The sequence below is a fragment of the Castor canadensis genome, chromosome 5 (assembly GCF_047511655.1).
Source record: "Castor canadensis chromosome 5, mCasCan1.hap1v2, whole genome shotgun sequence".
In the NCBI taxonomy this organism is placed as follows: domain Eukaryota; kingdom Metazoa; phylum Chordata; class Mammalia; order Rodentia; family Castoridae; genus Castor; species Castor canadensis.
The window spans coordinates 127,765,393-127,779,947 of record NC_133390.1 but is presented as its reverse complement, the minus strand read 5'-3'; the positions used below and the strand labels follow the sequence as shown (position 1 = coordinate 127,779,947).

The following is a 14,555-nucleotide window of genomic DNA, read 5'->3' as shown; positions in this document are numbered from 1 at the left end:
CTATTTTTCTGTATTTTCCAACAATTAGTAATAGACCTGGCCAACCTGTGTGCTGGATACATATCTGTCTGCTCACTGTTCAAAAGCCAATACTCTGAAGACAGTAATTGGTGGGAATGAAACCAGGCACGGAGGGGGCTGTGCTCCTCACGGGACCTCAGGTACATGGAAGTGTTTTTATATGGAGTGAAAGGAGGTTGGTGGGACAATGGGCAGGGAGCCTTTGTGCTGAGGGGGAAGGGCCTTTATCATTTAGGACACAAATACCCTTTTTCTTCCTTTAGCAGGTACCTTGGCCTTCTGGGACTAGTTCCTGGTTTTGTTTTTCTGGACTGGAGGCATGGCTCAAACGGAAAGAGCACCTGCTTTGCAAGCTCGAAGCCCTGAGTTCAAACCCCAGTCTCACCAAAACCAAACAAATTAAAAAAAAAAAAAAAAAGGATTTTTAAAATCCACGTTAAACCTCACTGCAATTTACATGATTCGTGCTAGTTGATGCACAGGATTAAACATTAAACTGTACACATTCTGATGTTATCTGAAGGTCGCCACATGTTCGGGGTCTTGAAAATTAAAGAAAAACTACTTAGAATTTAAATTCCTGGGAAGCAAAAGTAACCGCCGAGGACAACTCCCAAAAGGAGTAGCCTTGGGTTACACTCCTGGTTATGTAAGTGGCTAGCTCACTGAACAGTGTCCGTGGAAAAATGTGTCTAAGTCTCCAATCAGACAGCCCAAAGCATTTACACTGACTCCGATAGTTTGTGCAGGTTATTTTTAATAGTCGAATGGAACTTCTTGAAGTAATGGCTTATGTTTTGACCTGGAATTTAGTCAAAAGTCCTGACTTAGCTAATGTGTGACTTTGGATAGATCTTTCCATGTCTGCACCTGAGTTTCCTATCTGTAAGATATAATTTGTATCTGCTTCAGTAGCTGTGTCAAATGAAATGTGTGCAAAAATAGATAATTCTGCCAGTTGATATTTAAACAACAGGCTGAGATCTGGTTTTAAGCCGTGTTTTTTTGACTTAAATTGATGAGCTGGGGCGGAGCGGCGAATGCTCTGCACGTGGTTTGGAGGAAAGGGACTCCATCAGCCCGGGCTCAGGTAGGTTCCGCAGGCGCAGCGCCAGCAGCCAAACCTTAGAAACTGATCGCTGCGGCCTCGGCAAGTCTGCTGAGGCCACCTCTTTCTCAGCGGAAAGGGACTTCAGTCCTCCAGCACGTAGGTGCACGCCCGTACTGGGCGGCAGAAGGACACCCTTCCGGTCTTCTGAGGAGCGCAGTGACTCCGGTGGCTCGTTCTAGAGGTTCGGAGCTCCAAGGTCAGCACCGTGCTTGCGGCCATTAGGCCCGAAACACCAGTTGAACTGTGGCTCTCCACTTTGCTCACGGCCCTACGGCTGTAGGGTGGAAGACTTCCAGGAGCTTTCTCGGGGGAGCTGATTGGTTTATTCCCATGCCAATCAAATTTTCTTTACAACTGGCCTTTAGTTCTCCAGAGGTCTGAGCATCTCTAATACTTTGGTAGTGAGGAGAAAGAAAAAAAAAAAAAAAACAAGAGCAGTGGGAAATAATACCCACAGAGAGCAAGGCACCTCCGGAAGTGGCGCCCGGAACCGCTTCCTGCAGTGCGAGCCAATGAACTCATTCTTTTGGGAGCACATATGGTCCTCAAGTCCGCCCAAGGGAAAGAACATTTTGATTGGTTGTTCAGCACAGAGTCCCAGGAACTTCGCTCAAGCACTTGCCGTTATTGCCCAGTGTGCCTGTCAATTATTCTGCTTCTCTGGCTAGAACGGGCACCGGAGCTGTTTTGACACCACCTCTTCCTGGGCTGGAGCGCGGGGAGGCACTAACGCCGCAGGGGCTGGGAACCAGTCGCGTGGGCGGGGCCGCAGCTCGGTCCAGGCCATTCCACTGCCGTGAGGCGCGGGGTGTGGCCCTGAGCGCGGGGCCGTGCGGGGCGGGCCGCGAGGGCGGGGCGGGTCGGGGGCGGGGCCGGAGGAGGAGGCGGAAGCGACAAGCGAGCCCAAGTCGGACCCGTATCGAAGCCAGCGTCCGGGCCGGCGGAGCGGCGTCGGCGGGGTTGGCTGGGGCGAAGGGGCGCTGGAAACTGGGGGGGCGGGTCGAGGCTGGGGAGCGGGTGACGGGCGTGCCGAGGGCTTGCCTCGCGCGGTCGCCGGAGCGGGCTGAGGTCCCGCGCAGTCGGGGGGGATGCGACCTGGGGCCCCGGGGCGGGGCGGGTGGCGGCGGCGGCGGCGGCAGCGCGAGCGGTGCAGGGGGCGGGTGGTGGTGGTGGTGGTGGTGGCGGCGGCGGCAGCGACGGCGGCGGCGGCATGAGGCGCGGGGCCGGTGGCCGCGGGAGGGAGGCGCTGCCCGCGGCCCGGTCGCTCCCGCTGCAGCTGCTCGCCGGCGCGCTGTACCCTGCCAGCTGGGCCTCGGCCGCTCTCGTCTCGGCCGCCTCCCGGGCCGCCGCTGGTGACCACTCGCCGCGCCGCCGGAGGCTTCACCCGCGCCCTCCCTCAGGACGCGCCCGCGAAGCTCGGGCCCCTTCGCCTCGGACCCGAAGGCCGCGCTGCGCCGGGCGGCGGCGAGGCCGGAAGATGGCCTGGGTGCTCAAGATGGACGAGGTGATCGAGTCTGGGCTGGTGCACGACTTCGACGCCAGCCTTTCGGGCATCGGGCAGGAGCTGGGCGCCGGCGCCTACAGCATGAGGTGCGTGCGCCCGCGCGCGGCAGCCGCTCCGGGGGAGGCCCGCACAGCCCTGTAGCCCTGCGGAGCCTCCCAGAGCGGGTCGGGGTCCTGCCGCGTGGCGGTCGGGGCCTCGGAGCCCCGCAGGCCTCTCCGTGACTGGCGGCCGTGGAGCCGTTCCGGGGGGACTTCATTTCTGATGTTAAGATGGCTAGGCTTGGTGGGGGAAGGGGTTCCTTTCTTTTACCCCCGGGGATAGAATACACCGTACCAAAAGGTAGCAGTTGTAATGGGAGAATACCCTGCGATGTTTTGTATCCATTCCTACTCGTTTGTCCTACGGTGTAGTCTTTCCTGGTTGCCAGTTTTAATCACTTGATATTATCATAATAAATTAGATGGGAAGTGAAAGGGTAGCAGTAAGGGGGAAAAGCACATTGGGCTTTCCTTGTGTTTCTGATTGTCCCAAAGTGAAGTTTTCCCTCTGGGGACCACCCTCTCAGGCTGATTCCTCGTGTCGGGGCCTTAAGGTGTACTGATTGTACACCAACAGTAGTTGGGTCTCTGCGCTGTGCACCAGCAGCCATTCATTTCCTTTCATTTTTGAAAGGTTGAAACAGACAGGAGCTGTCTCTGCCCTTTATCCTGACGGAGTCGTACCAGTTTGGAAGCTCGCTAATTTTTAGCGGCTTTGTTGTAATACAGTTCACGTAGCATGAAATTTACTCAGTATGAAGAGGCTTTCATGCACACCTTACTGCGGCTTGGGAGGACAGAGCAGGGTGAACCACTTCTGGCTTTGAACTTGACCCCTGAAGTGATTTGGCTTCTAAATCTTAAGAGAAACTCTGGTCCATAAGAAATGTAGAGACGTTTCTGTGGAAGCACCTTCCAACAAGAACTAAGCCACCAGTGTCTGGTCGTGATTTGGTTTCCCTGAACTCGGCACTTCTCTCCCTGCAGTTGTGTAACTTGAGGGTTCTAGATGAGGTGGCTTATTTTCTTCAACAACTGTTCTAGTTGTTGAGGAAGTTGAACTGAAAGGCATGGTAGTTGATTCTGTGCAGGAATCAAATAGGAAGGAAGGTTGATCTTTCGCTTTTATGCTCTCAAGTTAAAGAAGTAAACTTGAATGGAAAAATAGCTTCTTGATAAAAATTTAGCTTATAGGTTGCTTTGCATTTTTCCTTCAAAGTGGTATGCTTACTGTATTTGCTTTTTTGAATAGTTTAAAACGAGGTATTTTTTAGACTTTGGGAAATGGCTCACCTTTTTGGGAAGATAGCTTAATGGTCTGACTTAAAAATACATTTGTTTTAAGCATTGTAGGATGATGGTATTGGGGGATGCTGAAGCTAATTTTCTATCTTTTTTTGGCGGTACTGGGGTTTGAACTCATGGCCTCACACTTGCTAGATGGGCGCTCTACCACTTTTGAGCCACTACACCAGCTCTTTTTCTTTTTGGGGATTGAACTCACTAATTTCTGATGTTACCTTGCTTCCCTCCTCTTTTTGGCGGAAGGTCTAGTTTTTATGTGTTTGTGTACTGTCCTCTGACTTGTATGTGAGATGTGAGTTGCTGCAGATTCTATTTGGAATTAGGTCAGACATAAATTTAAAAAAAATCTTGGTTATAATATCAGGATTCCAGAGATGAAGAGACCTTAGAAACCTTCTAGACCAATTTTTTTTTTTTTTTTTTTTTTTGGTGCAGGGGATTGAACACCTGGGCCTGCACATGCTAGGCAAGTGCTTTACCACTACATCCCCATCCCCCATTCCTTTTCTTAATGTGTGGACTTGAGGCTCACAGATGTGAAAATGATTGTCTACTACAGCCAGGGTACTGCCTTCCTAGATGTTTTTCCCTTTACTGGGTGAATCTGAGTTGAGTGAAGGCTAAAATCCATTGTAACTTGAAATCTGGGTCATTCATGTTTTGTGGAGCAGATAATCAAACGACTTAAAATTAAAACAAACTTTCTAAGAAGGTTATCACACCACCTTTTCTATGTTAGTGTTCATATAAAGTTTATAATCTATAGCAAGTTAATTTTCAGAATTTGGGGTCAGTATTGAATTGAAAGACACATTTTTCTTTTTGGGAGATGCTGGAGATTTCACTCATGGTCCCATGCATGAATTGTATTTTACTTATTAATTTTTTTGCAATACTGGGGTTTGAATTCTGGGCCTCAAGCTTGGTAGGCGCTCTACCACTTGAGTCACTCTGCTGACCCTTTTTTGGGTTGGGTATTTTTCAAGATAGGGTCTCCTCCTGATCTCTGCTTCCTGAGTAACTAGGATTACAGGGATGAGCCACTGGCACCAGGCTATGAGCTATGTTTTTTAAGGTCATAAATAGCTTCTTTTGATTACTCTTTTAAAAACTTTGAAAGCAGGCTGGTGGCAGGAGGGTCCTTTGAGCCTTGAGAGTTCATTCAGCCTGGGCAATACAGCACGACATAGCAAGAACACACCTCTAAATAAATAAGTAAAACTTTGATACTGCATTACCTTTTTGTTTTTGAAGCTACTGAGGTTTGAACTCAGAGCCTTGCTGTTACCTAGCAAACACTTGAGCCACGCCTCCAACCCATTACTTCATTACTTTACATAAAGCATTGTATGAGTTTTGTTTGTTACAGTTGACTATGGTATTAATCTGTTTTGAAACAAAAGGTATACTTTATATATTTTGAAGTGGGACGTACATGCATGGTTTATAAATAATTTGTTAGTCAAAGCTTTGAGCTGAAGACAAACTGCCTATATTGATTGAAAGGTTAAAATATCCCTTTTCAGTCTGTAGGGTAATAGGAAAATTTCCACTTAGATAAGTGTTGTTAATAAAAGGTTAGTAAAGACAGGTTTATTGTATAGCTACTAATAGCTGATTATTTTTTTGTGGTAAAATGGAATGTCCTTGAGTAGGTGACATAAGTCTTGAAAGTACAGAAAAAAATTTAAGATGAGTGAAAATTTTAAAATCTGTTGTGGTGGTACCTTAGAATACTTCCAGAATTGGCGGTAATTTCTATAAAACTTCTCATTTCAAAGTATTAAAACTTCTTCTGGATTTAATCTGTAAAGGACTGGATAGTAAGTATTTCAGGCTTTGCAGGCTATATGGTGTGTGTTACAGTTTCTCTTTTTTCTTTACTTTTTTTTTTTTTTAAATCATCCTTTTAAAAATATAAAACCATCAGCTTATAGGTGGACCAAAAACAGGCTGCCTAGTTCTGGCTTTTGGGCATCCCTTGCTAACCTTTGCTCTTTAGGGTAGACTAATAATCTGCTCTGTTTGCTTTGGAAGAGGATTTGCTGAGTATGGAAATCTTATATATTGAAGAAGCTGTTTTTATGTAGATTAAGAACTATCTTGTCTAATTTACATACATTTATTGTTTTTCCATAGACTTAAATTGTGTTCAATTTTTACAATTAGTGCATTCCCCCCGCGCCAAAGATTCAATACTGTTTTATTACTGTCAGTTGGAGCAATTTGAAATTGGACAATTTATTGATAAGGTCTCATAAACTTGATCTGTCTCATCACAGTGGCACTTGTTGGCTTATCAGGACACATTTATAAACATTTGCTGTTGATGGAAATCTAATGCTTCACACATACACACCCATAGATTTTGTGATTGAATTTTTAAAAAGCTATATGATACTTACTTTGCTTGCTTTGGGACAGATGTAGTAGATGGATATGAAATTACTAAACTTCAGTGGTGTGGTCTTTTTTTAAAATTTTAGCTTTGGAGGTTTTTTAGAGATTATGAAATTGTTGTCTTGAACTATGATAAAACAAATTTTTATTCATTTGTGTATTGGTAGTTGAACTTTTTAACTTAATTTTGAAATAATTTTTACAAGTTAAATAATATGGAGAGTTCATATATAGTGTATCTTTACATATGTGGTATACATAGATATATAACATATATATGTTTCCTTCACCCAGCTTCTCTTAAAAATCAGGAAATCAGCTTTGGTGCAGTACTGTTATGTAAAGTACAAATTTTATTTGGATTTCAGTTTTTTTCTCCTGTCCTTTGAGGTTCCAATCTAAGATCCCATGTTAAATTTAATTTTTGTCTACTGTGATAGGTTCTTTGTTTTTCCTTTTATGATTTTGACATTTTTATGTGTAGTGGTCAAAACTGCTCTTAAACTTGGAAGACTGAGGGGGTGTAACTCAGTGGTAGAGTGCCTAGCATGCACTAGGCCCTCAGTTCCCTCCCTAGGACTAGAAAAATGAACAAAACAAAATGCTTCCTTTTTAAGATTTTTCTTCTAAAATTAATTTTTCTCTTCCTTCCATCCATCCGTCCTTCCTTTTGTGGTGTTGGGCTCAAACCTAGGCCTCTTGCATGCTGAGCTCAGTGATACTTGAGCACTGTTGGACCACTACTGTAGTCATGTTACTTGTCTCAGTCCATCTGTGTGTTTTTAATCACTGCACAATGAAAGCATCAATAAATTTAAAAGTAATTTAATAATTTAAAAACCTAAAATCATAAGTTGTTTTCTTTGGTTTTTTTTTTTTTGGGTGGGACCGGGTTTGAACTCACGGCTTCGTAGTAGCAAAGCAGATGTTTTACCTGAACTACACCTCCAGTCTCTTTTGGAGATGGGGGTCTCAGGAACTGTTAGACCTGGCTGACCTCGAACCATGATCCTCCCATTCTTAGCTTCCCACATAGCTAGGATTACAAGTTTGAGTCACTGGTGCCTGGCTAGTATTTTTTATTTAAGAACTATTTCCCCAAACAAAAAACTTAGCCATAGGATTGACATATGGTTTTTTTTCTCCCCTTAATCTCTTTTTTTTTAATGTCCTTTATTCATATATGCATACAATGATTGGGTCATTACTCCCCCTGCCCTCTCCCTTTCCCTCCACCCCCTCCCTCACACCCCCCACCCCCTCGCTTCCAAGCTCCCCTTAATCTCTTAAATGTCCGGTTTGGTAAAAGACAGATGGATTTGCGTGCCTGTTATTGGAATGTTGTTTGGTTGCCATGTATGAAGAATGTCAGCCTCACATAGATAAGTGGTTGGCTAAAGGAAGTTTATGTTAATAACCCTTTTAGATAATTGTGGGTATTCTGTGATGATATTCAACACTGGACAGGTAGTTTCTTAAATCTAAACTGTATCAGTGTTTCTTGTACTCTGTTACATTAGAATGGATTACTCCATCTGGAACTTTGATTGGGTTTCTTACCCTGCATAATTTTGAAATACGGCAGGTTTTTTTTTTGCAGGGGTGGGGCTTGAACTCAGGGCCTCACACTTGTTAGGCAGGCACTCTACCACTTGAGCCATTCCTCCAGCCTTTATAATTTTGAAATATGTATTCATTGGTAGTTTGGAAAAGTGTTTTTCTGAGTTATACAGATCTTTGAAATTTTGATACTCTTAAATTTATACAATATCAAAAAATATAGCCACCGTCTCATTAGAGAAAGCACATGATGGAGAGGGCTTAAGGTTTTATCATTGGGAATATAACTGCTAGTTGTTTTCCTGGAAGTAATAGACTCAACTTTGTTCATCTGGAGGACATTCTGTCAGATACCTAGGCCTCAATAATCAAAGTTATCATTTAATTAATTAATTTTATGTGTTTTTAAATAAAGTTTTTGAAGCGAAAAAAATGATGTTTCATGAGAAAACCTACAAGGTCAGCTCACCATTTAACCATTTGCCCAGGGCTGATGGAGTGGCTCCAGCGGTAGAGTGCCTACCTAGCAAGCATGAAGCCCCGAGTTCACACCCTAGTTAACACCAAAAAAAAACTTGCCCAAAGCTTTTCCTCAGGACAACCAATTATTAGAGAAGTCAAGTGACCTACTAAGTATTCTTCAACTTCATTCTTAGGTGTTCTACCAACTAATAATTAAGAAGTCTCAGCATATCCAGAAGTACTCTTTCTGGATAGGAAGAAAATCAGTTGGTAATGGCTTTTTGTTACTCTTTTATTGTGTCTTCTTTTCCTTCAGGACCTTATGAACATCTTAGTTCTAATTGTAGGATCTCAGGTTTTCTGTGTAGTTTAAATAATGATAGATTAGTTTCTTCCTGTGTAGTTCTTCCATTTCATTTTCTTTCCTGTGTGGACTGTCTATAGCTTCAATGAAGTGTTTTCTAGAGGCATTAAGAATTTGAATCTTCAATTGTCTTCATTGATTTTATCGAATACTTCCAAAATTTCACAAATTGGTTGTCTCTGTTTTTAGACAAGATCGGTCTTTAAATAGTTTTATCATACTCCTATTTTGTTTTCGTTTTTTGGCAGTTCTAGGAATTGAACCCAGAGTCTTGTACATTCTAGGCAAGCACACGTTTTACCAATGAGCTATACCCCCAGCCCTTTCCATTCTTTTAATATCGAGATTATATTAGTTTGAAATGTGTTGGAGTTTTCTCTTTTTTTATAAGCTGATTCACCCCCCCCCATAAGATGGGACTTAATTTTTGTTCAAGGTTTTGTAAATCTCACCTGGAATTCATTCTGCTCTTGTTGATTTTAACTTGTTTTCAGATTTTATGGTTGTGATCGGTTCATGGCTTTAGCTGAAGAATGTCTATTCTGCTCACTAGTAACAGTGTAGTGTCCTCATCTATTCATTGCCTTCCCTACTTTCCTAGATGAGTTCAGACTCATAATTATTCCTCCCTGCTTATTTTGAACTGATTCTCATACTTGCTGTTTTGCTGAGAAAGTTGAACTTCATATACTGGCTTATGGGTTTTTCTATAATGTATTTAGTTGTGGATTCTTTTTTATCTATCCTGGTTTGGTCATTTGGGCTTCTTGAATCAATGAATCGGTATATTTTACTAATATCAGAATTTGCTTAGCCTTTATCTCTTCAAATATTGCATCTGCTCCATTCTTTCCTCTTCTGAGACATCAGTATTCTCACTTTTTCCTCTTCTGCATTTTCTGCTCTGTGCTGTCTTCTGGATAACTTCTTTTTACCTTTTCCATTTTCCTAATTTGCATTTCACTGTTGTGTGAACTGCGGTTAGACCTGGGTTCTTAATTTTGGCAATTTTGTTTTCCAGCCTTAGGAATTCTATTTGTTTTCAGTTTTGCTGTCCTTTAAAGTTTCCTGTTTCTTGAAGATCTTTTCAGGCTTGTCTTTTATTTTCTCAAATAAGTTAACTATAATTTTATAATTTGGGTCTGATAATTCTATCATCTGAAGTCTTTGGTGCTCTAAGTCATTTTGTGTCCACTTAAGAAGCTAGAAATCCCTTAGATGTTTCTTGGAGGGAAGGATTTAGTGATAGCAGAGGTGCTGGAAGAGTTGGGGAGGAGGGCATCTTACCTGGTTGCTCCTGCAGGCATGACTGCTGTTCCCTCAAGTCTCAGCAACCAGTGTGTACAGTTACTTGCTTTACATTTCGATTTCCCTTTACACTCTTAATTTCTCACAAGTGCTTCTCTTGGGAGCAAGCTAACGAGATTCCAGTTAGAGAGAAGTCTTCTACATGTAGTTTTCCGGCTTCTGATCCTCTGCGACAGAGACAGAAAAGAGCTGAATACCAGGAGACAGAATCTGGAACTGGGTGTATGCCATCTGTTGTTTTTGCTATTGGTTTTTATTCCTAGAATCTTGTTTGTCCTTTTCTGCTTGGTTATTTTTGAGTTCTGGCATTGCAGAATAACTTGGAATAATTTGATGCCCAAGGTTTTTTACTTGCTTGTCACATCCCAGGGAGTCCTTCTTTAGTCCAAACTTAGACATTTCCTGGAGAAGCTAACTGGTGCTGGATATCCTTGCAAAAGCTTGCTTACTTTCTCTTCACATCCTGAGAATCTAGCTCTTTCCAACCTAGTTTAATGGGGGTGGGAGTATCCTAAACCCAGCTATGTGATTCTTGCCTCAGGCTGAGAAGGTATCCTTTGTCAAAAACTCAATTTGAATCCAGGCCTGCTCTGAGTTTAGTTTTTGTGCTTTCCTAGATTACAGCCTATTGGTTTACTATTGTTAACTCTTGAATACTTTTAAGAATACATGTGATACTGTACCCACAACCTACTTTACTTCCTTCTTTTACCCCTTCCCCTCCCCTCTTCTCTTTGTCTTACCCTCCTATCCCCTCCTAGGCTGGCCTTGAACTTCTGGCTAACATTTTCTATTCTTTTTTTCTTTTGTGGTACTGGGGATGGAACCCAGGGCCTTACATGTGCTAGGCAAGCATTCTTTGTCTCCAGCCTACATTTTCTTTTTGATAAAGTAATAAAATTAATTGGGGCTGAGAGAGGTGGCACATGCACGCACTCAGGAGGTGAGGCTGGATAGTGAGTTCCAGGCTCGCATGGGCTACATAGTGAGACACTGTCTCAAAACAAAACAAAATTAATTGGAATTTTAATAGAAATGATTTTATATGTTCAAGAATCATTTAGCACCCACCATGATCATAGTATTTCTTCTGTGACTCATCAAGGCTATAACCAAGTAAATAAAAAGGTGATTGCCAGCAAGGTACCAGTGGCTCACGCGGTAATCCTAGCTACTCAGGAGGAGGATCAAGGTTCAAAGGCAGCCTGGGCAAATAGTTCACCAGACCCTATCTGGAAGAAACCCAACGCAAAACAGGGCTGGCAGAGTGGCTCAAGTGGTAGAGCACCTGCCTAACAAGTATAGGGCCCTGAGTTCAAACCCCAGTACCACCAAACAAAAAACAAAAAAAGGTGACTGCCTTCTAGAATCTGAAGCATATAAAATCTGCTTTTCTATATGTGACAGTTTATTCACAAATAGCCATTCTTATGCAGTCTTCTTATTTCGATAACCTATATATAATGAGCAACTGAAGCAGTTAGCATTGAAATTTTAAAATTATTTCCTGTGTCATTTTTTAGTAATTTTTTTCACTAGTGCTTCTCAGCTATAGCCTTCACCTCATTCTTTTCTTTCTCACTAAGGGCTTTAACTGCTTACAAACCTACAGCATAAGAATATACTATATATTTTATCTACTCTGGAGCAACTTTGGCTGTTTTTTTATGAAGAGAGCTGCTCTGATTCAAAAAGTCCCATTTGAAGTCTTCTGAAAGTTTTTATATCTGCTCTGATGGCAGGAAGTCAGGACAAGATAAAAATCCTCAGGTCACGGTTTGGGAGGGGTAAAGACCTTTGTCATTTTGACTGTAGTTGCACTTAGCAGTATTTTGATGGTCCCTGTATATAAATAAAGGAGGTGAATTAGTAGATAATTTAGTCTCTGAAAAAACTCTGTAGTACTTTAATAGAAATGTATGTGAGGTGAATGTAGGTAGTTTAATGTTATCCTCTAAAGGTTCCCTTCCATTTCATTTGATTCCACATTTTTTTTGTTGTTGTTTGTTTTGTTTTTGTTTTTAAGGCAGGTTCTCCTTATGTATCCCAGTCTGGCCTCAGATTTATGATATTCCTGCTTTTGCCTCTGATCAGCCTGACCACGTTTTGTTTTAAATTGAATTTAACTGAAGTTGGCTACCCAAGTAGATGTCTAAATTACACAAGAAGCTGGGGGGGGGGGGAGGGGGAAAGTGATTCAGTCAAGTCACTAATACTGGAATTGATACAGTACTTATTTGTTTGGATATTTTGTATTATTATTTTACTTTCAGTAGACGTTTCTTTGGAAAATTGACCGTATGTCAAAATTCTTCTAAGTACATACCCAAGAGAATTGAAATCATGTCTACACAAAAACAAATGAAAGTATAACATACTCAACCAGCAAAAACTCTTGTTCCTTCATATTATTGCTTATACTCTCTCTACAACAAAATTAGAAATAAGGGCAAAATAGTTTCTGCTGGGTATTGGGGGGGGGAGGGAGGGGGCGGAGTGGGTGGTAAGGGAGGGGGTGGGGGCAGTGGGGAGAAATGAACCAATCCTTGTATGCACATATGAATAATAAAAGAAAAATGAAAAAAAAAGTATAACATTGATCATAATAGCTAAAAATTAGAAACAACCAAGATGTTCATCAACTGATGAGCAAATGCAGAATATGGTATGTCTATACAATGGAATAAAGGTATAAAAAATAGTGAAGTCCTGGTACATAGATGGACCTTGAAAACTTGACAAGTGAAACAAGCTCATTGCAAGAGACCATACAACTAACTGTATGATTCCATTTGTATTAAATGTTCAGAATAGGCAGATCATAAGAGACAGAATGTACATCAGTGGTTGCCAGGGGTTGGGGTGAGGGACTGCTGTTGGATCTGGGAGGGTTTTTTATTGTTTTTTGTTTCGGGAGAAAGGGTCTTGCTGTGTAGCTCAGGCTGGCCTTAGTCTCCTGAATGGTGGGATGTGGGCAGAGATAGGGGATTTCTTTTGTAGATGAGATGATATGAAGTTAGGTACTAATAATTGTTGCACAGTTCTATGAATATGTTAGAAAACCATTGAAGTAAGCCAGACTTGGTGGTATAGCTATGGTAATCCCAATGCCTGGGAAGTACAGGCAGGGGATTGTGAGTTCTGAGGCCATCTCTGGGTTACATAGCAAGTTCCAGTTATGTAGCCTGGGCTACATAACTATACCCTGCCTCAAAAGACAAAACCCCACTAAATTATACATTTTAAAAGGATGACTTTTATATAGTATTAGTTATATCTCAATAAAGCTATTATCAACAGAAACAAGGCATGTATGTTTAACCACCAGGGTAACATAATTTAGACAGAGTCCCAGAAGACGCCTAAATCCCCTTCCTAGTCAGTGCTACAAATTATTCTTGGGAGAAAAATAGCTACTGTTTGCTTTGCAGAAGAAGCCATTGTTTTAGACTAGGCACGAAGCTTTATGTTCCAAGCACTAGCCAGGCCTAGTAGGGGACTTTTTGTAAAGTGCCATTTTAATCAAATGCTTCTTTGTATTTCCATGGTGCCAATGTGATCTACCTTTGGCAGCAATAATAATAACTCCTGCCTTTAAAAACAGATAGCTGTGCACTCCTTTTTTTTTTTTTTTTTTTTTTTTTTTTTTGCTGTTCTGGGGTTTGAGCTCAGGGCCTACGTCTTGAACTACACCAGCCCTTTTTTGTGATGAGTTTTTTCTTTTTAAACTAGAAATAATCTAGAGTTTACCTAATATTTAAAAGAAAAAATTCTCAGACTGGTGGAGTGGCTCAAGTGGTAGTGCACTTGCATAGCAAGAGTGAGGCCCTAAGTTCAAGCCCTATGGAGGGGAGGATGGAAGGTCTTGTGCTTTTATTTTTTTTAATTCTTTTGGTGGTTTTTGAGAAGATCATTGCATGGTAGGCTAGAAGCTATGCCTCTGGCCCCACAACTACTTATCATAGTTTATCCTCCTTTATCATAGAGGTATTAGAGAAGTGAGTTATTAATACTATTTTTCAGGCGAATCAGATTAGCATTTCTGATCTTAAATTTTAAAAGAAACTATATCTGGTCTAGCATGTACAACACCCTGGTTTTGATTTCCATCACTGCAAAAAAAAAAAAAGAAAGGAGTGAGTCCTACATGTTTATGTGCTCTCAACTATTTTAAAGCCAAATTAAGTCAGTTTTGATTTTTTGCTTTTTAGCGATGTGTTGGCATTGCCCATTTTCAAGCAGGAAGATCCCAGCCTTCCCCTGGATGGTGAAACCAAACACCCTCCCTTTCAGTATGTGATGTGTGCTGCAACATCGCCAGCAGTGAAACTGCATGATGAGACCCTTACTTACTTGAACCAAGGTTAGTATGACCTTGTCATATACTGCTATGTAAGTATTTATAAAAAATCAAAATAAATGTTTTGGCATTATAGCCTAGATTGCTGGTAATAATTTAAAATTAATCCTTTTTCTTAAATT

At 41.8% G+C, this 14,555-nt stretch overlaps 1 protein-coding gene across 4 annotated transcripts in view; it reads left to right on the top strand.

Moving 5' to 3' along the window:
- Window positions 1–2,011: 2,011 nt before the first annotated feature.
- Window positions 2,012–14,555, top strand: part of Ubp1 (upstream binding protein 1) — a 54,076-nt gene continuing 41,532 nt past the window's right edge. For 2 of the 4 annotated variants that reach the window (XR_002213041.2, XM_020174982.2), the window contains exons 1-2: window positions 2,422–2,722; window positions 14,285–14,436. Coding sequence is in view for 3 of the 4 variants with exons in the window: in XM_020174982.2 (XP_020030571.2) it covers window positions 2,610–2,722; window positions 14,285–14,436 (265 nt within the window). In the remaining variant the exon portion in view is untranslated. Of the gene's footprint in view, window positions 2,092–2,419; window positions 2,723–14,284; window positions 14,437–14,555 lie in introns of those variants that run through there. The other 2 variants (XM_074074078.1, XM_020174984.2) reach the window with 2 other exon arrangements.